A 22,641-nucleotide genomic window follows, 5' to 3' on the forward strand; every position below is an offset into this window, starting at 1 on the left:
TCTGTTCTTCATTTCACTCACGATGTATGCGCTTAAAATGCAAGAACAGTCACATGAGTAGAGTATGATGGCAAGAAGCATTACATTAGCACTCTGCACCAGTCAAACCAATTCACACTTTCTGTTAGCGGTGTTATCTATATTATAATGGGAGTCGAGATGTTTAAAATTCAAATGAGAAGTTCCCAGAGGAAAAAAAAGACATCATGAATTCCCTTTCTGTTTTATGCTAGATGGACTCATTTCCAAAGGCCCTTAAACAGGCCTGAGATGCTTCTTATGTGTAGATGAATTGATGTGTGAGACTAATTTTATTCAAATTTCTCATATACAATTACAGGTGTGTAGAACAATAAGAAGACTTTGTGTGGAGTAAAGTCAGTCTTAAACTGTTGTGCACAATCCATTGCAATCTGAAGTAAAATACATTATAGGAAAAATGCTTTTTTGCCTCATGCTTGCTTTTCATGTGCGCTGTGAGAGGACTGATGACACTGCCATCTGTCAGTTCATTGTAAAACTGGCAGCTGGTTAGCTTAACACACTGACTGAAAACGGGAGGAAACAACTATACTGGGGCTCTATCCAAAAGTGGGCTGCAAAAATCAGCTTTGGACCTGATTCACCTCCTTACACAGCAAGAGCTGATGGCGTTTGTGAGGACGCAGGGCGTAAGAGATCCCGGGGAAGTCAGCGGTCACTTGGAATGGTTTGCTGCTATCACAATGAAGGAGTGCAGAATGCCACGGAGCCCCCCCACAGCAGCTTCCACCTGCTTGGATGTACTTCCAAGCTTTGGTGAGCTACTATCAGTTGCAGCTCAGATTGTGCTAATGAACAACTTTTCTCTCTAAAAGATCATCTTTCTGTACCTGTCACTGTTAGCCACCCACACAGAGAATCATAAAAAAGTGACCTTGAGTGGTAAAGCATCTGCATGAAATTCACCACATCCAGTCTTTGTGGCACACAAGAGCAGGACAGAAGGCACATTTTAAACGTCTGGGGGTGAACTGTCAGAAAAGGTCTCAACACAATCTGATCAAGAGATCATCATGGATGGTTGACCTTAGGCCATGTAAATAAGTAAGCATTGTCTAGTTATATTGCAGTGTTCAAGATCAAAAGTCACAAAATAAGACATAACAATTAAAACAGTATAAACTGATTAAACTAATTAAAGGTGATTGCGGGCAGGTGGGTCCTAATCTCCTCTTGTCTTTAACTTAGATCTAGGTGCAGCCAGCAAGCTGATCTCAGAGACCTAGCAATTGCATGTGGATGATGTAGAAGAAATAAATAAATCCAAATCCAGGACATCTGATTATGAAGCGTTCTAAATGTGATAACCAAAACTGAACCCTAAATTTTACCAGCATGAAGAAGATCAAATCGGCGTCACAATGGACCTTATAGAGGACCCGGTGAGTAGTTTCGTAGTAACATTGAGAACCGATTCAGGAATAATTTCCTCAGGCAAAGCAATAATGAATTACATTAATCGAGGTGTGAGAAACAAAAGAATAAACGGCCATTTCCAAATCACACTGAGACACAATATATGTGTCAATCAGTGAGACACAATATATATTAACACCCAGGCGTTAGCTAAGCAATCTGCTTTCTTAACAGCTGTTTTAAATGTATATGAAAGGATCTATATGACTAGTCTGTGGGATTATATGGTTACTGGGCAGAGGTACGAGTTGAAAGCAGAAGATCTTCTGGATAAAAATGAGTCAGTATTTCAAAAGATGTCTGTCATCCCCTTTGTGTTCGTAGAAGAAGTTCTAAAAGTTTTGGTGCTCGTCTGACTTTTGCTTTGGCACCTTGACAAGGTTTATAACTGCATTATCTGTGAGAGAGGTTGACAGAGGGATAGTGATCACATTTACCTCATGAACATGAGTGTAATTATTTTATATCAACAAGACTGAGATATTCTCAGTCTATTTTGCATTTACACTTTGTACTTAGCACTATTTAGGAATTGTTAGAAGGCTAACATGCTAAAATTAGAATGACTTAGTATGACTTTTAAGGTATGTTTTGACTAGGTGGGCTTTACTTTAGCCCTAGAAAAGCAAAAATTATTAACTGTACGCCAGATAATCAGTGGCAATGCAGCTTGCTCCTTTCAGGGTGGTCTTTGGTTAGCTGAATCACTCTTTCATTTAAAAGAGGCTATCCAGACATTATCCATTGCTGTTTTACCAGACTTCAAGCATAGTTCATTATCAAAGTTAGAGCTGAAAAGCTATGTCTGATTTACAGCCACAACTACACCAATTAAACAAGGCAAGTCCACTGGGGAGCGAAGAATGATCTCCCACTCAGGCTGCCTGGAAGCTTGATGAAGAGGCTGTGCTTGTCACAGCTTGCCTAGATTATCGAGGCACAACACAACATGACATGGCCATCCTAACAAGTCAACAAGACAGTTATTCACATTGGAAAAAAATGTAAAATACTACATGAGTGCATATTACATGCTGTCTTCTTACTGTGCCACAGCCTAATATAGCTGGATTTGTTTTAGGTTTTTAAGTTTTAGGGCTGATGTTAATACAGATTTTTACAGAGAGAAAAAAAATAGTGAGTACTCTCATATTCATTATATTAAAGTTATATAAAGGTTTAACTTTGCAAAGGTTTATTTCTCAAACTACCTGTTAGGACAAAACAGTACATATGTTTTAGTTGTTTTTGTTTTACTTTGTATAGCCTTTTGCAGTAAGTGCGATTTAATTAGAGAGCCAGAAACTCAGCACATCACATGCTCAGCCAATTTGTCAGTTGCGATTGATGCAAATCAAGACAAGAGCTTCTGGTCCTGATTACTTACCAGACTAAAATGTAATTTTAAAAGGTTTGTGCAACTTATCACCATCCATCGGTCTACATCCATTTATCTCTCAATAAATACTAACTGCTGCCTCATATCAATCAATCTTTTTGTTTTGTGCTTGTTTTTTGTTGTTTCACAAAGTAAAGGAACATTTTATTTTGTCATGAGTGGAGTGAGCTTTTCCAGGGTAATAGTGCCACTAAATGGATTGATGAGTATAAATTTTATAGAAATGTTATGTTATCTATACCCAGCTGAGCATCTATGGAAGACATTGGTCCAATAAATCAGACAGTGCCTTCTCCCAACACTTAAACAGGACTCCAGTAGAATTCAGTGGCGCACTAATGTTTTTCTACTGGCACATGATGATCCATCCAGAGGTTGGTGGATGGGATAGGTATCAGATTAGTACTTTGTTCCTATCCTCTAAGTTCGAGCATAATGAATTGGGATACATTATTTATGTTTTGTTTTTTCTTTGGGGTTTTTTTTTTTTGGTTTTTTTTTTTGGAAATGAAAAAAATATCCACTATGAAAAATGTCTGAACCCTTTTGTGTTGACTGTCAAATCAATTTTTATAGCCTATAGCACATTTAAACAACAGTAAATAGAGAGGAACATTTAGAATTCTGAAAAACCAAATTTCAAAATACATGAAAAACTGAAATGTGTGTTTGTTTTATTAAACTCATTAAAATGTGTTCAGAATTTGTCAATTAAGGAGGCTTTATCTCATACAACATGACACTGTTCTCCACTCCGTAAGCTTTATAGCTTTAAATCGTGGCTGTCAATATTGGTATCGGCAGTAGTGGCCCTTTATTTACTTGATATTGCATCTAAAAAGTGTAGTACTCCACAGCACTACATTCCGTCACCTCACGAAGAAACTTTGTGTTTTTCCTTTAATTAAATTTGAAAAATTTGAAAAATCAATGCTGCAATTCTTTATGTGACCACACGGGGTCACTGTTGACATTAAAATCTCCTAGGATACATGGCCATTATTGCCGACTCTTTGCCGTAAATAATTCAGAGGACAAAATCAACTTAAACACTGAACTATATATATAGATATATATAGATATACATATATATATCTCTATATGTCTTTAAACAACTTCAGAGTTTGAGAATGTTTACTCTTACTGGTCACCGGCTGTTAGATGACATCATGACTGGGCCTGCTACCAATTGCATACGGCTTCTCTTTCGCGCAGTAGTTTCTGGGAAATTGAGTCCGTACTCTAAATAATTCAAGCCCTCGTTCCCTTCTCCTGCACAGCTAACAAGATGCCGGCCGTACATCACAAACTGCTCCTGGAGGACGCTTTACAGGACAGTCCTCAGGTAGGCCTGCGTCTCTTTTCTCATGTTTGCGTACCCAGCTGTCTCATTAAAGGCGTTACGAGCGCCGAAGTTAGCTTAGCCCAGACAGTATCCAGTACCCGTTGTAGTCTGTTTGCACTGGTCGATGACAGTTCTCAATTGACACATTGTTACAAGAATTGTAATCCCCCTGTGAGCAGTAGCTGCACTTTCCAGTCATTACTACAGCATGTCACGGTTATCTGTTTTTTGTGTCTCTGTTGTATTTACAAAGCTACCGCCCTTCTTAGGGATTCCATCTCTCTGCCAGAGATGATTTATCTGCTGTACATCTAGACCTGTGTCAGTCACAGCCATAAAGCTCCACCAGACTCGGTGTCCTGCAATCGTTTTATTTTCTAATGCCGTCAAGTTATTTTGATCTAAATTCTGTTCTGTAGCCCTTCTGGGCCTGATTCCCAGGATGTGGGAGGGGTTTCCATTATCGGACTCCCCTGGAATCAGTCAACAGTCTGCAAACAGGGCAGTGTTACTGCAAAAATAAGATGCCAAATTTTTACAGGGTACAAAACGCTTACACTGTGTACAAGTTATTCACCAAGTTCGGCATTCATTTTCATGCATGACCGTGGGTGATGAATTCCGTCCTTGCTACAGCTAATGCATCCTGTTTTCTGTAGTCTGTTGCATCACTCTCTCCTAAAGAGGGCTGACCTCTTCGGAGGTTCTGCTTAAGTGTAGCCCACGCTGGAGGGTCACCGTCTGCTTAGTGGTTTGCTTCCTCAAAACAAGAAATGGACCTGGCATCTTTGTACAGTAACACACATACAGCCAAACGTCATGATGTCTTGTTGGTGTGAAATGAATCATGGTCCTTTTATTGGATAAGTCGGTTTGAGTGAACTATAAACAGACTTCACTCTCTGGGTGTGTTCCGTTCTGCTTGAACTGCCCTACCTTGCTGCACCTGTTTATGGAAAACACTTCACCAGACAGGATTTTGTCTGTTTGCATATCCACCCTGCAGTAAAACACGTATGCCTTTTAGTTTAACTAGTTTTAAGTTTTTAAGTTAAGTTTTGCTTGAGTATAATCCGGCTACCCACATTTCTTGAGCTCAGTGACTTGTGTAGATTTTTATCTGACTTAAGGTTAAGACCAGTATTTATCATCGGAAGTACTTGTTTATTTACAGTATATCTGTTCTTCAAAGTTTATTTTTCTTCTTTTTTTTTTCTCATTGGTCAGAAAACAGTTTTAAAAGTTTCCATTACAATATTCCAGGATGCTGGGCTTTCATATGGGGTTTCATGCAAATCCACCACAACAAAAAAGCCACAGTGATATTTTTCACCTTGTGAAGTAACTGAGATCAGTTATCAGAATATTTAAGTTCTGTAAGTTAGTGGGATAATTGTTGGATAAGGTTTTTCACTTCGTGTTCAGCTATTCATGCCATTATAGTCATCAGAAGAGTCTGTAATGTTTTTGTTTTTTCCCCGTACCCACAGACTCGCTCTTTGCTCAGTGTGTTTGAGGAAGATGTGGGAATGCTTACAGACTACACCAACCAGCTGCTACAATCAATGCAGCGGGTGTTCGGAGCACAGGTACCAAAACAAATTACTGTCAGGCGCATGCTTGCACTCCTTTCCATTTGCTGTTTGGAACAGAGCCACATGTTCAAACACATAATAGGAGATTCCCCCCCCCCCCCCCCCTATGTTTGTAGATGAACATGAGTTCTAATTTAACTTGCTGATTCTGGGGTTTTGCATCACTGAACAGCAGCAGAGTGTTGTGTTTGATTTGATTTAGAATCAGAATACTTTATTGATCCCTGGGGGAAATTATTTTTTGTTACAGTGCTCCATTTTAAACCAACATTAAGACAAGACAGACAATACGCTAACTAAGAATAGTACAATATATACATATATATACATACATACATACATAAGTCACTTATAAATAAATATTTGGAAAAGAAACATGTGTAGTTGTAGCAGCAAACAGTGTGTTAAGTGGATGCGTTGTACAGGGAGATGGCCACAGGCAGGAATGATTTCCTGTGTCGTTCAGTGGTGCTTTTCGGTAATCTCAGTCTCTCACTGAACGTGCTCCTGTGACTGACCAACATGTCATGGAGTGGGTGGGAGGTGTTATCCAACATTGTCTTTATCTTGGACAGCATCCGCCTCTCCGACACCACCTTGAGGGAGTCCAGCTCCATCCCCACAACATTGCTGGCCTTACGGATCAGTTTATTAAGTCTGTTGGCATCTGCGACCCTCAGCCTGCTCCCCCAGCATACAACAGCATAGAGGATCGCACTGGCCACAACAGACTCATAGAAAATCCTCAGCATTTTCTGGCAGATGTTGAAGGACCTCAGTCGCCTCAAAAAATAGAGACGACTCTGGCCCTTCCTGTAAAGTGCTGTGGTGTTTTTAGCCCAGTCCAGTTTATTGTCAATGTGTACTCCAAGGTATTTATAGTCCTCCACAATGTCAACACTGACCCCCTGGATTGAAACAGGGGTCAAGTGTTTCCTGGTCTTCCTGAAGTCCACGATCAGTTCCTTGGTCTTTGCCACGTTGAGCTGCAGATGATTCTGCTCACACCACGTGACAAAGGAGTCGACCACAGCCCGGTACTCTGTCTCATCATCCCTGCTGATGCATCCAACCACCGCAGAGTCATCAGAAAACTTCTGAAGATGGCAGGTCTCTGTGCAGTGGCTGAAGTCTGTGGTGTAGAGGGTGAAGAGGAAGGGGGAGAGGACAGTCCCCTGTGGTGCCCCTGTGTTGCTAATCACCTTGTCAGACACACACTGTGGGAGACGTACATATTGTGGTATTCCTGTCAGGTAATCAACAATCCAGGACACCAGAGAAGCATCCACCTGCATCGCTGCTAACTTATCACCCAGGAGGGTCGGCCTGATGGTGTTGAAAGCACTGGAAAAGTCAAAAAACATGACCCTCACAGTGCTCGCCGGCTGGTCCAGATGGGTGTAGACACGATTGAGCAGGTAGATGATGGCGTCCTCTGTTCCGAGACGAGGCTGATAAGCGAACTGAAGGGGATCCAGATGTGGTCTTACTATGGGTCGCAGCTGGTCCAGGATGAGCCTTTCCAGGGTCTTCATGATGTGGGAGGTCAGTGCCACGGGCCTGTAATCCTGGGGGCCACTGGGACGAGGCGTCTTTGGTACAGGGACGAGGCATGATGTCTTCCACATCACCGGGACCCTCTGCAGACTCAGACTCAGCATAAACAGGATGCCATTTGAGCTACTGTTTTTGATGAGAAACGTACCAAACTGCAACACCATACTCTCAGCCCCACACAGAAAATTTGTCTCCTGTAGAAATGGAGGAGAAAACATTTGATGTACAAGTTTGTTTTTGACCTATATTTACATTGTGGTTTAAACGCTGTGTTATTAATGTAACCCTGGTTCTCTGAGGTATCTCATTATTGAAGGTGCCCTCTGGTGTTTTTGCCAGCTTTTCAACAGATATTGAATCACATTGCACCCAAAAAAACGTTGTTTTTTTTTTTTTTTTTAAATGTTCTCAGTAGGTGAAAAAAAAATGCATGATGTTTGAGCTTGAAGGAGTAATCAGTCCTTTTTAACATGTATTTATTTTCCTTCTTTCGTTCCACCACAGAGTGAGATGGGACTGGCCACAGAGCAGCTCTCAAAGCAACTTTTGGAATACGAAAAGAAAGTAAGTAGGGTTCATATGCTTACTTAATCGTGTGATTCCACAAAAAAGACAGCAGTCTGTGTTATGAGTAGTATCTATGTGGGCTATAGAGACTTTTTTATCATTTTGAAATGAACTTTCTGTCTGTGTGTGAGTTTGCATGTGTCCTTCCTCCTGTGTGCAGCAAAAAAACCCCACAAATCTGTTAATTCATTTAGAGAAACATATGTGGATAGTTGACCTTTGTTGGTAGACTTTGTTCTGGATTGCAGGGTGAATGTGAACACTTTAAAAAAAACAAAAACAGCAGTGATCTGTAACTGCAGAACTTTCTTAGCACTCTTATGATTAAAACTCAGCATCTTGACATTAACTACTGGCTTTATTACCATCTTTGACCTTGTCTGTGTTTTCTACCATGACCCTGATGACCGAGAACCTACACAGATATCTTTGGCCTTGTTTAATGAAAGGGATGTGCCAGAAATCCTGGCAGAACAGGGCGGTTATTTAAAATGTGTCTCACAGCGAGAAGATTCTGGGTTTGAACCCCAGCTGGGGTCTTTCTAAGCGCAGTCTGCATGTTCTCCTTGTGTCTTCAAGGCTAAGGCTTTCTCTCAAAATCAAAAGACATATGTGTTAGGTGAATTGGCGATTCGATGTAAGGTAGCTAAAGTGCTTAGAGTGTTTTAATGTTTGGTTAAATGTGGCTTGTGGTCTAAAGCACTTTGAGTGCTCTATAGGAGCAGAAAAGTGCAATATAAATGCCAGCCCATTCCATTTCCTACACATTAAATAAATCTATGGCAAATTTCACAGTTTCATGGTCTAAACTCACTGCTCTTTCTTTTTTTTTCTGTCTAGAATTTTGCCCTTGGAAGAGGTGATGAGGAGGTAATCACCACGCTGCAAAACTTCGCCAAAACTGTAGGGGAGGTAAGGCCCGTGCTTGCAGTTTTCTTGCTCTATGAGTATTTTTACGCGGGGTGTGTGCGTGCACAGCAAAAGAGTGAGATGATGAACTATCCCGGAGTCTGTAGTTGCTTTTTTATCATGTTACAAAGGGTATTGCACCTGCGTTCCCCTAGCATGGCAGAGAAAATGAGCTCAATGAAAAGGGCAGAGGACTTTTAAGACTGTGCGACCGGAACTGATTGATCAGTGTATCTCACTGGATGGAGGAATACAGGGAAACAGCAGTGGGCGGGTGGATGGATGAGTAGATGATGGAGTGGTGTGCCGGCTCACGTATATAGACAAAACAGATGGGCCTGTCACTGTCAGCCATGGGGGTCCACAAGCCTTGCCCAGTCAGCACTCATGACACACACCCATATGCTCAGAGGACACACGTTGATTGTTTGCTTGACCTTTTACCTTGTCATGCACAGGAAACAAATTTCACACTGAGATTAGGCTTAAACTGCACCTAATCTTGTGAACTTTAGAACTTGCTAAATCGTCATGTGGCTTGTTGATAACCACAGGGAATAATAGCTGAATTTGTCTGATATGCAGCCCTGTTTCCAGTATCAGAGTAAACACTAAGCTTTATTATTCTCTTTATGAAATGTACTCTTCCACAGTATGGCTTTATTATGATGTAGGGGGAGGCATTGTCTGCCACAATGCCCCTATTTCACTGAAAATGCAATTTTCCAGCTTGCTGGCAAGAAATTTTACTGTAAATATTAAACCGAAATCCCTCAAGATGTTTGGGGGAGGCTCATCTTCTGTTTGTGTCCTTGCACGGCGCCTCATATGTGTAATCTGTTTTGTATCGTCCAGCTGAATGCACTCCACTCCGAGCTAGCTAACCAGATGGCTGACAGCATGGTCTTCCCCTTGATCCAGTTCCGAGAGAAAGACCTCACAGGTAGCTTCTGACAGACTTGGATTTTTTTAAAAAGCCCTCCTCATAAAAACATAAGCAAAACCTAGGTGATAATGCATTTTTAAATACCTGTTGTAGATGTAGCTCTAATAATATTTGTCAATTTTGCAGAGATAAGCACACTGAAGGAAATATTTGCCATTGGAACTGATGGTAAGCACATTCTTTTGCCAGTCTGAGAAAAGAAAATGACAGGAAATAGTTACTATCTGATGCTCACGGTCTTTCCTCTGTTCTGTGCAGAGCATGAGGCGGCTATGGTCAAGTACAGTCGATTGCCCAAGAAGAAGGAAAATGAGAAGGTCGAGTAACTGCCAAGTGCTTTCTTAGCTTCTCTTTCTCATTGATCACAAGCTGTAAAACGAGCACGCAACACTGTAATGCTCTCATTAATGCAGTGGGAGTCTTTTAAAAGCATTTGAAGTACAAATGGATTAAACTAAATAATCCTCTGCTGCCGTGCCTCCTCGTGGGAGTATGACTGTAACCACAATACAGTGTATGCATTATAATGGGTGCAAAGATGAGATTCTTTTTGCTATGCTGAACATATCAACGTGTTTTCTTGGATGTACAAGATTGTGCTGCTGTGCTGCTTATTTGCATGTCCCTCTCCTGTCTGAATAGTTGAAGGCGGACTTGGTGAAGGAGGTGGCTTACACCAGAAGAAAGCAGCACCAGGCCTCACTGCAGTATTATTGTGCCCTCAATGCCCTGCAGTATCGCAAGAGAGTAGCTATGCTTGAACCAATGCTAGGCTACACTCAGGCACAGGTACTCACTGTCATCATATCAGCATTCAAATTAAGTGCTTAAAAAAGAGGGAAATGATTCCTCATTAGACCAGATTTAGCTTTAAAGAGATGTACAATTTCATCCTTTTAAATAAATGCCCAATCTATGGGCATGTGAGCTGCAACATGCATGTGCAGTATGGTACAAAGTGGCTCAGTGTTATCTTTGATTTTGCAGATCAGCTTCTTTAAGAAAGGCTTTGAGCTGGTGTCAAAGAAGATGGACTGTTTTCTCGCTTCTGTTTCCAACATGACACAAAGGTAAGTCCAATCCCATTCACAACTGTTTTGGTTTTGGGTGGTGAGGTGATGAAATATGGCTTTGGAGCAAGTATTATGGGGTATTGATGCTTGTGTGTGACTGGAAAAAGACATAATGTTACTATGATTTTTTTTTTTTTTTTTTTTTTTTTTTGTGTGTGTGTGTGTGTGTGTGTGCTCTACATCAGCGGTCCCCAACCCCCGGGCCTGTCCGTGAGTCATTTGGTACCGGGCCGCGAGAGTGAGACTCGGGTGTGAAGTGTATGGTTTTCAGGGTTTTTATCGGCTTTTAGTGTTATTTTGTTATCGTTTTTTTTCATTAATTCGGTTTTCCTGGGTCTTTTCACGTGTGTTATGAATAAATCTTCTTTTTTTCGGTACCGGTATTGGTTTTATTTTGTTGTATTTATCCGCGACACCTTAAAGGTCGGTCCGTGAAAATATTGTCGGCCACAAACCGGTCTGTGGCACAAAAAAGGTTGGGGACCGCTGCTCTACATAATAGTATTGAATGATTTTTTTTAATGTCTTTGTATTTAAATGCTCTGTAGGGGGGGGAGAAAAAAAAATTCTGGAGCGAGTTTAGATTGATTTCGGTTTTCCATCTCAGCATCCAGGCCCAGCTGGACTCAGAGGCGGAGGCCATGCGAGTGTCCCACAGGGAGCTTCTGTCTGTGGAAGACACTGTCTACATGCCAGATAAGGACACAGAGCCTGTCAATCGCACGCTTATCCAGAAGGCTGGCTACCTCAACATTCGGAAGTAAGATTAATTACACTCATTATGGCCCTATCTGAAAATCTAAGGACACTTCCTACTTACTACCAAGTCAATATGTTAAAGGATGCCATGAAAGGAAACAAACTGAAGTGGCATTTCCAATTTTGTCAGGAAATTAAATGCAGTTCAGTAGATGGTGCCATTGATCCACAGTGGCTCCGGGAGATTTCGAATGCCTAAATTACCAAACACAACCAGGAAATGATTTTTTTGCTTCTCTCTCTCTCAGCAAATACATTTAAAAATAAGCCAAACACAGTAAACAGTAAGTCTGTCACAGCAGACAAGGTATGTCAGGTAACATGTTGACAGTGTGCGTTGTCAGCTTATACTAGACTAGATGTATGGCAAAGGAAACTTCCTTAATGGCTTCAAGGGATAAAACTGCTGCGTAGCTCGCATTGTGATTTAGTGAAATGTCAAAGCTGTCAAACTCTGTCTCTCCCTCATATACATCCAAAGTCTTTGACAAATGTCTGTGACACCGGAGAAAAGGTTTCCACAGAATGCAATTCTGTTTAATGACACACACTGCCAACAGCCTCAAACACTTGTCAAATAGAGCTGAGGCCAGAAAATATTTTCTGTTTCAAATGGTTTCTCAGTATTAAGGGTCTGAGTCACCCAGGGCAAAACGAGCCATACACTTAAGTATTTATCAAAGGACATTTATTTGGGAATATTTGTTGAACAGAGCGTACAAAATTGAAGGTTTACAGATGCGCAGTTGAAATGAGTCACGCATGTATAGATCAGAAATGGGGTGACTCAGAGTTGAGTTACATCCTAGCTTCGTTATAATTGCATATACAACATTAATAGCCAAAACAAATTTAGAGCCAAAATAAAACAACCCAAAAATAAAAAAAAGAAGACAACTCAGGATCTACTTGTGGAATCAAATGATGAGCGGGGGAAAATTGTTGGTGTGAAAATGTTATTAAAATAGTTAATCATGGTTTCAACAATGGATGTGCAGTTCGTGTTTTAGATTCTCAATAAAAATTCTTCACATTACCGAAGACGAGACATTAAGTGCAAGCTAAAAAGATGACCTCTGTACAATTACCCGAACTCTAAGGAATATAGCAGACCACAGCAGATACGTGCAGTTTTGTTCTAATCAGTTATTGCTTTTAAGTGCTTTTTTTGGAGATGGATAAGAAGATTTCTGCCTATTAAAAACAAAAAATGTAAACAGTAAAAAGAAAAAAATACCAAAATGACAGGAAAATTGAGTTCTGTGAAACTTTCAGGTAACAGCATTCATGAATATATAATAATAATCAGTAATGAACATTATCCTGTTTGTATTACCACAGCAATATTCCATAAAATGAATGGATGAAGTATTTAAGTGTCTATCATGTAGGAGATGTTATCTTTCTGTGAGCTTTGCATAAATGTGTTTTACGAGTCATTATTAAAATGTGAGCTCAGGTGGGCTGTAAGCGACTCATAATTAAAGCTTTATCAACAGCTTTAAGCTGCATGGATTAAAAATTAAAACAAGGTGAATCTTTATTATTCAGAGAAGGTTACCCGCCTGTCAGATCTTAGCTCAAGTAATGCCAGGAATTAAGTAGTAGGTGCCCTGTTTGTGTGCTCATATATCTGGTTATTAAATATTACTAATGTTTCAATGCAGGAAATAGCACCAGCTAATAGATGAGCACAGTGTCTTTTTTTAAATCAGAAATCTGTCATGTTTTCTAGTTTTCCAAAGGTATGCAAAATCACTATCCATCATGATGGCTTTTGAGCAGTGATTCTAATCATCGGGTGTGTTTTGAGGGCCCACTGTTTGTGCTGTATAATATGAGCTCGTGCAAGGCTTCTGTCTGGCTGCTGAATACACATCCTCCATTGTTTGTAAGTGGGAAACTTGTCTGTAAACATCTATAGATCTGCTGCTACAAGCATAACATCTGTTTATTTCTTTCAGAGTAGACAACAGGCGATACAGACAACAACTACACGTATAGCATATTTATATTTATATATGCGGTGGTGCAAGATGTTGGAATAAAATATGGAATAAATAGGGGATGAATGGATAAAGTTAACCTACCGCTGCACGTGCATCTCAGTTATAATAACATTATGAATTGCAGACTAGTTTCAGTGTTGAATATATTTTCCAGGAGACGTTTTTACAGGACTAGTTCATCTATATGTGTTTTTAAAGCGGCTCATATAAATTTGTCCTGTGGCAAATATTACTGTAGCCATACAACCACTGGGAGTTGTTGCACTGAATCATGTCTTGCCTTTGTCTTTGTACAGATGGGATAGAGGTCCTCTGGGGCCTATATGTTGACATATATCATTGATTTGTGAAGGCTGTTTAATAACGAGCTGTGTTTGCTCTTTCATACAGATAAGTCTGACACACTAATTTTACTTCTAGAATGTAAGGTCACTAAAAAGACTAGGAGATCCCTCTGAGGCGCAGATTAAGAGACTAATCTCAGAGGTCACTGGGTCATTATGACCTTTGAGAAATTACCAGATGGAGAGACCTGCTGTAAAGAAAAAATAAAAATCGTCCACTTTGTTGTTCAAATCACCTCGAAGCTAATTGCATACATGCATACAAATAGTATCCATTATCTTACTTTACACTTACGATCTGGATCTACATTTATGGCTTTGATTCAAACGCTGTTTCTTCTGTTTCTTCTTTTTCTTCCCCAGTAAAACAGGCCTAGTGACCACAGCCTGGGATCGTCTGTATTTCTTCACCCAGGGAGGGAATCTCATGTGCCAGCCGCGGGGGGCTGTAGCAGGAGGCATGGTGCTGGACCTGGATAACAGCTCTGTCATGGCGGTGGATTGTGAGGACAGACGTTACTGTTTTCAGATAACTTCCCCTTCAGGAAAAACGTATGTACTTTTTTTTTTTTTTAGTTTCTCCATGCTCAGCAGTGAGAATAATACATAAACATTGTGTCTCTGCAGGTCAATGATTCTACAAGCCGAGAGCAAAAAAGAGTATGAAGAAGTGAGTGAAGGGGCAGCTCAAACAGCTCCATTTGACCTTCGTTTTTGTTTTACATCCACTTCACGAAGCTATCCGCTGCTACGAGTATCTGTCATAGAACAATGGAGAGACTGTCAAGACTCATTTGTGTGTTTTCGTATTAAGTTTTGTGCTCGGACACAAGTGACTGGCCTGTCACAGCTGGTATCAGTCAAGGGATTTCACGCTGTGCCTGAGCTAGATGAAGCCTTAATGTAGTAATTTCTGTTTCTTTCTCAGTGGATTTGCACTGTGAACAACATCTCCAGACAGATCTACCTGACTGACAACCCAGAGGTAAAAATTTCATACTAACCAGCACAGATACACACTGTTTAAATTTAAAAAAATAAAAATAAGATAAAAGACGATTAACCAGTCATTTAAGGATAACATTTTAAGACATTAACACACATCCAGTTAACACATTAACTGGCGAATGTTTAATCTATTTAAGTAACATAACAAGTAAAGATTAACAAACCTTTACTCTGTCACGCCCTCACAGTATCTCAGTTGTCTTTGCCTTGAGAGGTATTCAGTCCCAGAATCTTGTATATTTGCTTTGCAAATGTTTATTCTTCACATTCTCTAATAATGAAATAACTGCATCCAAAACTGCCCTCACTCTTATGCGCTTACTTTTCATCCGTGGTAATCGTTTGGGGGGTTTCACATAGATTTCAGACACCGTTAACAGGTGCGCTGTTATAGACCTGGAAATTATGGTTTTATCACCTCAAGAGCAAGATTTCAGGATTTCTAGTGAATAGCTGTTGGACTGAGTGAGGTTTTTTGTTTGTTTGTTTTTTCCGAGTTTGAGAATTTTTGAGTGGGCTGGATAGAATTACCAGAAGAGCCGGTAATGAAGTTTAGCGCGCCAGGCAGCAGATGGAGAATGATTTTCGACGCAGCTTCTCTTGTTTATCTAATTGTTAAAGTTGTGCAATTTGCCTCCGTTCTCTCTCCCAACTCAAGTGTTCGTGGAGAGCTGCGTGACCTCACCCTCATTTGTCTCGTCAGTGATGTGACTTTTGTTAATTGTTTGGTGGATTTTTCTTAATTAGAGTGAAACCTCTTAGTACAGTGAATAAACCTGCTCTCCAGTATATCATTTACGTAAAACATTCTCGACAGAATTTGGTCAGGTTTTCTTTTCAGATTTACTAAAGCAGGATTTCTAATTATTATTCAGTGATTGGTTTCTTTTTCCAGTTAGCATTCCACATTACTGTAAATAATTACATCCCTCAAATCCTATACGTAATTATATATGAACTAAACAACAAATAGAAACCAGGAAACCATCTGCTGTTTTTTAGGGATGCCACTAAATAAACTGCTTATGGTACACAGAGCAAACATGAGGTTGAGAAAATACACTGAAGACAATGAAACAAGTACTTGTTTTTAGGATCATTTATATTCCCTAAATGACTCAAACTACGAGTATGTGAGATACTGAAAAGTCCCTGATTTCTTTGATATTAGGCTGTGGCTATCCGACTGAACCAAACCGCCATCCAGGCAGTGACTCCCATCACCAGCTTTGAGAAGAGACAAGACGGCTCACCCAACCCCGACAGGTCAGGCATGTAGCTTATGTGAGAGTGTGTTCAGAATCCTACATTCAGTACTGCATAACAATCCAAAGCTTGTAATGTAATGTTTCGTGTCATGGTGAAAGGACAAACAAACAAACAAACAAACATGCAGTTTTCTTAGTTCTGTGCTACAAAAGCTCCTGCAAATGAAGTCGGGTAACGTTAAAAAATAAAAAAAGTGCCACTGAGCTTTGGAAATGTGGCCAAAGCCAAACATCTTATGCATCCCTGTAAATACCCTTTGTTGAACAGGGTTCTTTCCCTCAGATTAAGCTTTGTGTTTTCTTTTAAACGGAGGAGGGTGGGTTTTGTTTGCTGTAATCTTTCCTTCTGTTCATGTTTTTAAAGCAAGTTTAAGAATTGGTGGAAGACCAGAAATACACTTTGAAGTCTGCCTTAAGTAGTTATCTTTCATTGTTAGGATTTTCAGTGTGAAATCCTCTCTTGAGGATTGTAGATTTTTGCCCCCTCACGGACACTCCATGAATCATTTCACGGCTGCTGCTGACTGAAGTATTAGGTTCACATTTTTCCAATCTGTCTTATCCTTTATTGGTGGGGGTGGGTGGGTGTGTTCTTGGTTTATTCATTAGAACTCATCTTTATTTTGTCTAATTTCTGCAGAGCTAAGCCAGGAGGTGTTCATACTACCAGCAGTGGTTCTCAGAAAACAGGAGTTGCCCCAGAACCAGAGGACCTAATAGCCCCGGGGACACCCATTCAGTTTGACATCATGCTGCCTGCGTCCGAATTTCAGGACCAGAACAGAACTGGGGGGAGGTGAGAGCCCAGCTGAGACAGGAAGTTTGTGTGGGTGCTTGTTTGTGTTTTTGCAAAAGACAGGGGCGAGTTACTGGTGGGCGATGACACTAATTTCCTAAATGTTGGTCTCATTGTGGTTCTCACGTCATTTCCAGGAAGCAAATAGCTTCGTAATTGTGTAGCGCAGTGCTTTAATTGTTTTTTTCTTGCTGGTGTTTGCTCCCATCCCGACAGACGCACAAACCCATTTGGAGAAACAGAAGACGACTGTTCGACAGATACTGATGGTAACAATTTCCTGTTCTAAGTGCACTTTAATAGTCCACTCTCTTTTAAGTACTTTTTAAGTTCACCTTAACCTCAGTGTGTGTGGTTGTCATCGGTCAACTTCTTTGTTCACTGTCCTTGTGCTTTTATTCTGCTGACATATTTAGCTTGCGCATGATGTTTGTCTGTCTCTGCAGACTCCCTGCTTCAGCAGGTATTCGCTGTGCGCTTCCTGGGCTCCATGGCGGTTCGCTGCGGCGACAATCAGGAAGTGATCTACGAGGCCATGAGGCAGGTGCTGGCTGCCCGAGCCATTCACAACATCTTCAGGACCACAGAGGCCCACCTCATGGTTACCAGCAGTAGCCTCAGGTAGACTTTCAGCACAATTTTAATAAGTTTTACATCAATATGAACCTGCTGGAGACAGATATGGGGACTTGTTTTGAGGCACTTGGAAATATCTCGTTGATATAGAAACAAAGTTCTTTTCAGTGGTGCAGGTACATGTGCAAAAAGGTCAAAAAAAATATTCATAGTGTTTCTTTCAACTCATGGTTACCTTGATTCTTCCAATAGTTTCATTTTTATTTTATAAAATAAAATAATACTTTAATTTTAGTTTTTATTACACCTCAGCTGCAAAAGGTTGACAATGTATTGTTGTTAATCTGCTGTGTGGGCAGCCAGACGGGCAGTGTGGACACCCAATTTTGTGAACACGAAAAGTCAAGAGCGCAACGATGTAGGATTGTCAAGTTGATAGTAAAAATCCATTTCAAATCGCAGGTCAGGTTTTCTGAAAATCTTGTAAACACATAAAACAGAAAGATGCGACCTAGGTCTGTGCATCTACTGGGAGGCTGAGGCTAAGCTGAGACGCTGGCGGTTGTCAGTGTTTTTTATATTTACATTTACTGCATTAAAGCCTGAGTGACATAGTCTGGTTTGGACCTTGATCACAGCTACGTCTGTTTCCTGTAGCCAAGCACGCCATGCAAAGCACTTATGGAGAACTTGAAGTTCGTTCATCTTGTGTACGCAAATCCAAGTTGTCTGTAGCACCAAGGCAGCACAAGTCATTTACATAACTTTAAATGTATTGAAGTTAAGTGAGAGCCATTGAAAAAATAACAAACAAACAAAAGAATGTCAAGATGCCACAGGAACACAATCTTAAAGTTGGCAAGTTGCCGTAGGTCATTGCCTGAGGTAAACGACAAAAAGAAGCTTGAAGCAGGAACCCTGTGAAGCATGAATATTGGCAGCATAGAACAAACTTTGTGATGTTGAATTGCTACGTAACCCACGGTTTCTTTTTTTAACACTCTCAGAATAGAAATCCTGAGTATGACTTCAGTGTTTTTGTGGTTTGTTTTGTTTTCCTGAACAGGTTGATAGACCCACAGACTCAAGTTACAAGACTAAGTGTAAGTATCACAACAGGTATCACAGCTGCTCTTTTATTGAGCTCTGTCAGGTTTTCTGTATTTGAACTTCTTTAAAAGACACTTCTCAGTTTTTATTTTATTTATTCTCAGTTCCAGCTTGGAGAAGTGTGTCAATTCGCAGCCCACCAGGAGAATGGGAGGCTGATGGGATTTGTGGTTGAAAGCAGAGACTGGAGCGATGGAGACGAGGAGGGAGAACCATCGTTTAGCGCCTTCGTCTTTGAGAGCAACACGGAGGGCGAAAAGGTTCACAACCCAGAACCAACAACTCGGTTTCAAGTAGAAGAACATGTTAAATGTAATATAATATCAACACACTATATGTGATTGTCTATTCACAGATATGTTACACCATAAACCTGGCAAAGGAGATTACAGAAGCTAAGAAGGTAACGTCTTAAAAAATGTAAAACTTTAGATCTTTTTGCTTTGAGCTTTAAAAACAACCAATATATGTTTTGATTAAGATTATTTTTTCTTGCTATCAAACATCAAACCATGATCCTGAGTAACTGTAGCCAACAAAGCTGATGAAAGTTGGGGAAAAAATGGTATAAAATAAATTAAGGATATTGTTCCTCAGCAAATCTGTTTAACATTTTTAAGGACCCGGAAGCTCTGGCCCAGCTAATGAAGAACATGCCTCTAACTAATGATGGCAAGTTCCTGCTGCTTGAGCCTGAGACGGGTGACACGACCGAAGGAGCAGGACAAGAAGATCTGGAGTCTGAAGCCTAGTTCCGGTTAGATTATTCTCCCACCTAACCACCCCCAAAAAAGATGAGCCAGTCAAAACCAGGGCCACAGTTCTGCTTTTGCCCCAGAGGTTTCATTCTGATGCCCAGCCCTAACTCTGGTACTGTGACATCAATATTAGATAGGCCACATCCACCAACCCTCAGTAACTACATCTCTCTCTCTCTCTTTTGCTGTGCTAAAATCTTAAGATGTTGACATGGGTTTGACCACACACACACACACACACACACACACACACACACACACACACACACACACACACACACACACACACACATATACATACATTAAAAAGAAAAATTGAAAAAAGAACTTATTTTCGCCCGTGCTCAGACTGCAACATGAGTCTTTGCATGTGGAGTTTGTCTTTGCACCACTGTAGGTGGTGCGCACATCAAAAGGGACACCACATAGATACTGGATGCGTTTTCATCGTCTCCTAAAATCCCGAGCCATTTAACAGAGTGGTGACTCATTTTCTTTCAGTTTAGGTTTACATTTATTTTTAGGTTTACATAGTTTGAAGTGGTTTTTTGTGTTTGGAGAATTTAATCCCTTTACCTTACTTTGCTTGTTAACACGTATGTGAGGCTCTTACGCAAATACTTTGGCATTCATTCCTTGATTATTTATGAAAGAAAACGTTACTGCACTTTGAGGTTTGTGTTTGTGTAACACCATCAAATTACCACAGAATGTAATAATTGATAGGATTGGAGACTTTTATGATAGTGTAGGATAGTTGAAATGACATCAGCTCCTTTTATCCTTAGAGCAGCCACTCTTGCCTAGTTTAATATTTTTATCCTTTTAGCCTCGTAATGTGTGTCTCAAAGCAGGGTACACACTTGGCAAAACATTTTCTTCTCGGCTCTCTTGCCACTGTGAAGTTAGACTTGGCACCCTGGCTATCTTAAGCCTTCCCACTAAACTGAATTACTTTTATGCTCGACATTTTCCTCGGCTACCTATGTAAAAAAGTTCTAAGATGATTTGTATGTCAGCGGGAAACGGCCCAGAAACGACTTCACGCTCGTTTCCCCAAAAGCCCGTGTAAATATGATCTGTCTATGTATGTTTAACCAGAGTCAATATGCTAGGATCTATTGCAGTGCATGATTAAATAATGGCATTCAATCTAGTTCCCTCTGCAGAAGATTAAAGCTTATACTATGAGCACTGAGCCGTAACGCTAAAAGAGAATCAACTCAACTGTCACAGTCCACAGTGCACTTGTGTGTGGGGGGGAAAGCAATTTGCTCTTCTTTACATATGAATGCTAATCAGAGCAGAATAACTAATGGTAACGCAACCTGTGAAATTCATCGCCCCCTCTGGATGCCGCCGCAGTTTTGTTCATTTTCAGTCCGTTTGAGCTGCGACACAAATCTTGATGGACAGCGGCAGCCTATGCAGTGTCAGTGTGTGACTGTGTTTAGAAAAGGCAAAGGTGAAAAGAAACTGGCTGGAAGTAGAACTTGAAAGTTGCAGCGTGGTGACCAGTGCAGTCAGTTTGTGCCAGAATCGCCGTGCCAGAAGCAGAAACATGTCACACATTTTATTTAGAACTTGGAGCTGCACTAACAAAAATTGTTCGACTGCTCATCACCCTACGCATCGGAATTACAAGTTTGATTTGCAAAGAGAATTTCTTTTTGTTTTCTTAGAGGAAGTTTAAAAAAAGACCATCCTGGTTTACTTAACTGACAAGGTAGATCTTGTTTGTATACAAAAATCAACACCCATGTAGCAGATGGTAATTGACAGACTAATGCTTCCTTTCATTCAGGTCAGAAATCTCTAAATTGAACATTTTAAACTCGAGCTGGCGACGTTCCACACTGATGTCAGGCGTAAATACTCAGCTTCTTACAGCAGGCAGCATTTTAATATTTATGTCATGGATACATTCGAGAAGAGGAAGATATAAAAAGTCTGTTAAGAACATTATATACAAACTAGTGTCCAATCAAGTACATGTTTAAGATGGCTTATGACACTTACTAACCCAGGCAACGTGTAAATAGGACCAAAGGCAGATTAGAGCTTCCCAGCTTCCAGGATCTATACCCCGCCATCTCATAATCATGAGATTCTCTCATAATTTAAACCCATCTAAATAAAAGTGGGCTGCACCAAACAAAAATGTTAATTGGGTTAAATATACCAACCAAATGAAGAAGTGCATGTTTGGATTCACTGGGAGAGAGCGAATTGATTAGTTGGTGTGGATGTTTATGGCATGTATTGATTCAGGCAGTAAACTGGTAATGAGGATTACAGATCACCTGTCAGAAATGTGCAGTAGTCAGAAGCACATTCAAGCTCACCAGAGCATTAGAAGAGTGAGTCTCGCACTTCCAAGGGAACAACTGCTATCTGGGCAATTTGTCAGAATAGCTTTTTTTTTTTTTTTTTTCCCCCTTTTTCTTTTAATGGCTGAGTTCCCAGAGTTGACTCATGAACTCGTGGTGCCGCTTGTAGCCAGAAGAATACACACGTAAACACCGACTCTGTTCCAGGAAACAAAGCACATTTCCCTAAACGTCGACTAACTTTGTGGCCTGATTGGAAACTCCAAACTGGCAGGCTGTTTGATGCGGCATAGATAAAGCAGTTTATCCAATATCCTCCTTTCTCAGGGGACGGCAGAGGCACTTTAATTACACCTTTACTAAAATTGTGCTTAGTGCAGTGGCCAACAGTGAGTAGTTTGGGGTTTGATGATTCACATATAAGCGGGTGCCTGTGCTTTTGCTGAGCAGTGGCTTAATTGGTGAGATTTGCTCTAAATGCTTCTACCCAGTCACAAAAAGAAATCTTAGTGTATAGAGGCTGATGCAGCCCATTACGCTCATTACAGCTGTGCTGCATAGTCTTGACATATTCTCTTGTAAGTAATGCACAGTCAGTAAAAATGTGGGTTATGAAGTTGTAGAAAATTTCTGTAATATAGCAAGGATGGCATTTTCTCCCTTTTTCCTGTCTTTTTGTAAAAGGCTGAAGTTGCCACTACCCGTACAGCTTTGCACTTAATTTGTCCTAATTTTCTAGAACTGTGTAAACATGCATCCTTTAATAAACATGAGTCATTTTTCTTACTTGTGTAAATGTTGTATTTTCTTTATCCCACAAAAGAACTTTAAAAA

General features: G+C 40.4%; 1 protein-coding gene across 2 annotated transcripts; it reads left to right on the top strand.

The window, feature by feature from the left end:
- Positions 1-1,240: 1,240 nt before the first annotated feature.
- appl2 (adaptor protein, phosphotyrosine interaction, PH domain and leucine zipper containing 2) lies at positions 1,241-22,593 on the top strand. Of its 2 annotated transcripts, XM_004563790.4 has the most exons (22): positions 1,241-1,424; positions 4,138-4,202; positions 5,693-5,791; positions 7,859-7,918; positions 8,762-8,833; positions 9,686-9,773; positions 9,903-9,944; positions 10,035-10,093; positions 10,419-10,565; positions 10,764-10,846; positions 11,457-11,609; positions 14,325-14,513; positions 14,589-14,631; positions 14,890-14,946; positions 16,141-16,235; positions 16,878-17,033; positions 17,250-17,302; positions 17,480-17,654; positions 18,676-18,712; positions 18,824-18,979; positions 19,075-19,122; positions 19,340-22,593. In XM_004563790.4, exons 2-22 carry the CDS (start codon positions 4,146-4,148, stop codon positions 19,469-19,471), a joined length of 2,001 nt encoding a protein of 666 aa, XP_004563847.1. In that variant the 5' UTR covers positions 1,241-1,424; positions 4,138-4,145; the 3' UTR covers positions 19,472-22,593. The 2 variants fall into 2 exon arrangements, with proteins under 2 accessions (XP_004563847.1, XP_076742112.1); XM_076885997.1 differs by lacking the exon at positions 1,241-1,424 and having other exon boundaries at positions 4,062-4,202; positions 17,250-17,298; positions 17,479-17,654.
- The last annotated feature ends 48 nt before the right edge of the window (positions 22,594-22,641 follow it).

This window comes from Maylandia zebra, linkage group LG7 (assembly GCF_041146795.1).
Source record: "Maylandia zebra isolate NMK-2024a linkage group LG7, Mzebra_GT3a, whole genome shotgun sequence".
Classification (NCBI taxonomy): domain Eukaryota; kingdom Metazoa; phylum Chordata; class Actinopteri; order Cichliformes; family Cichlidae; genus Maylandia; species Maylandia zebra.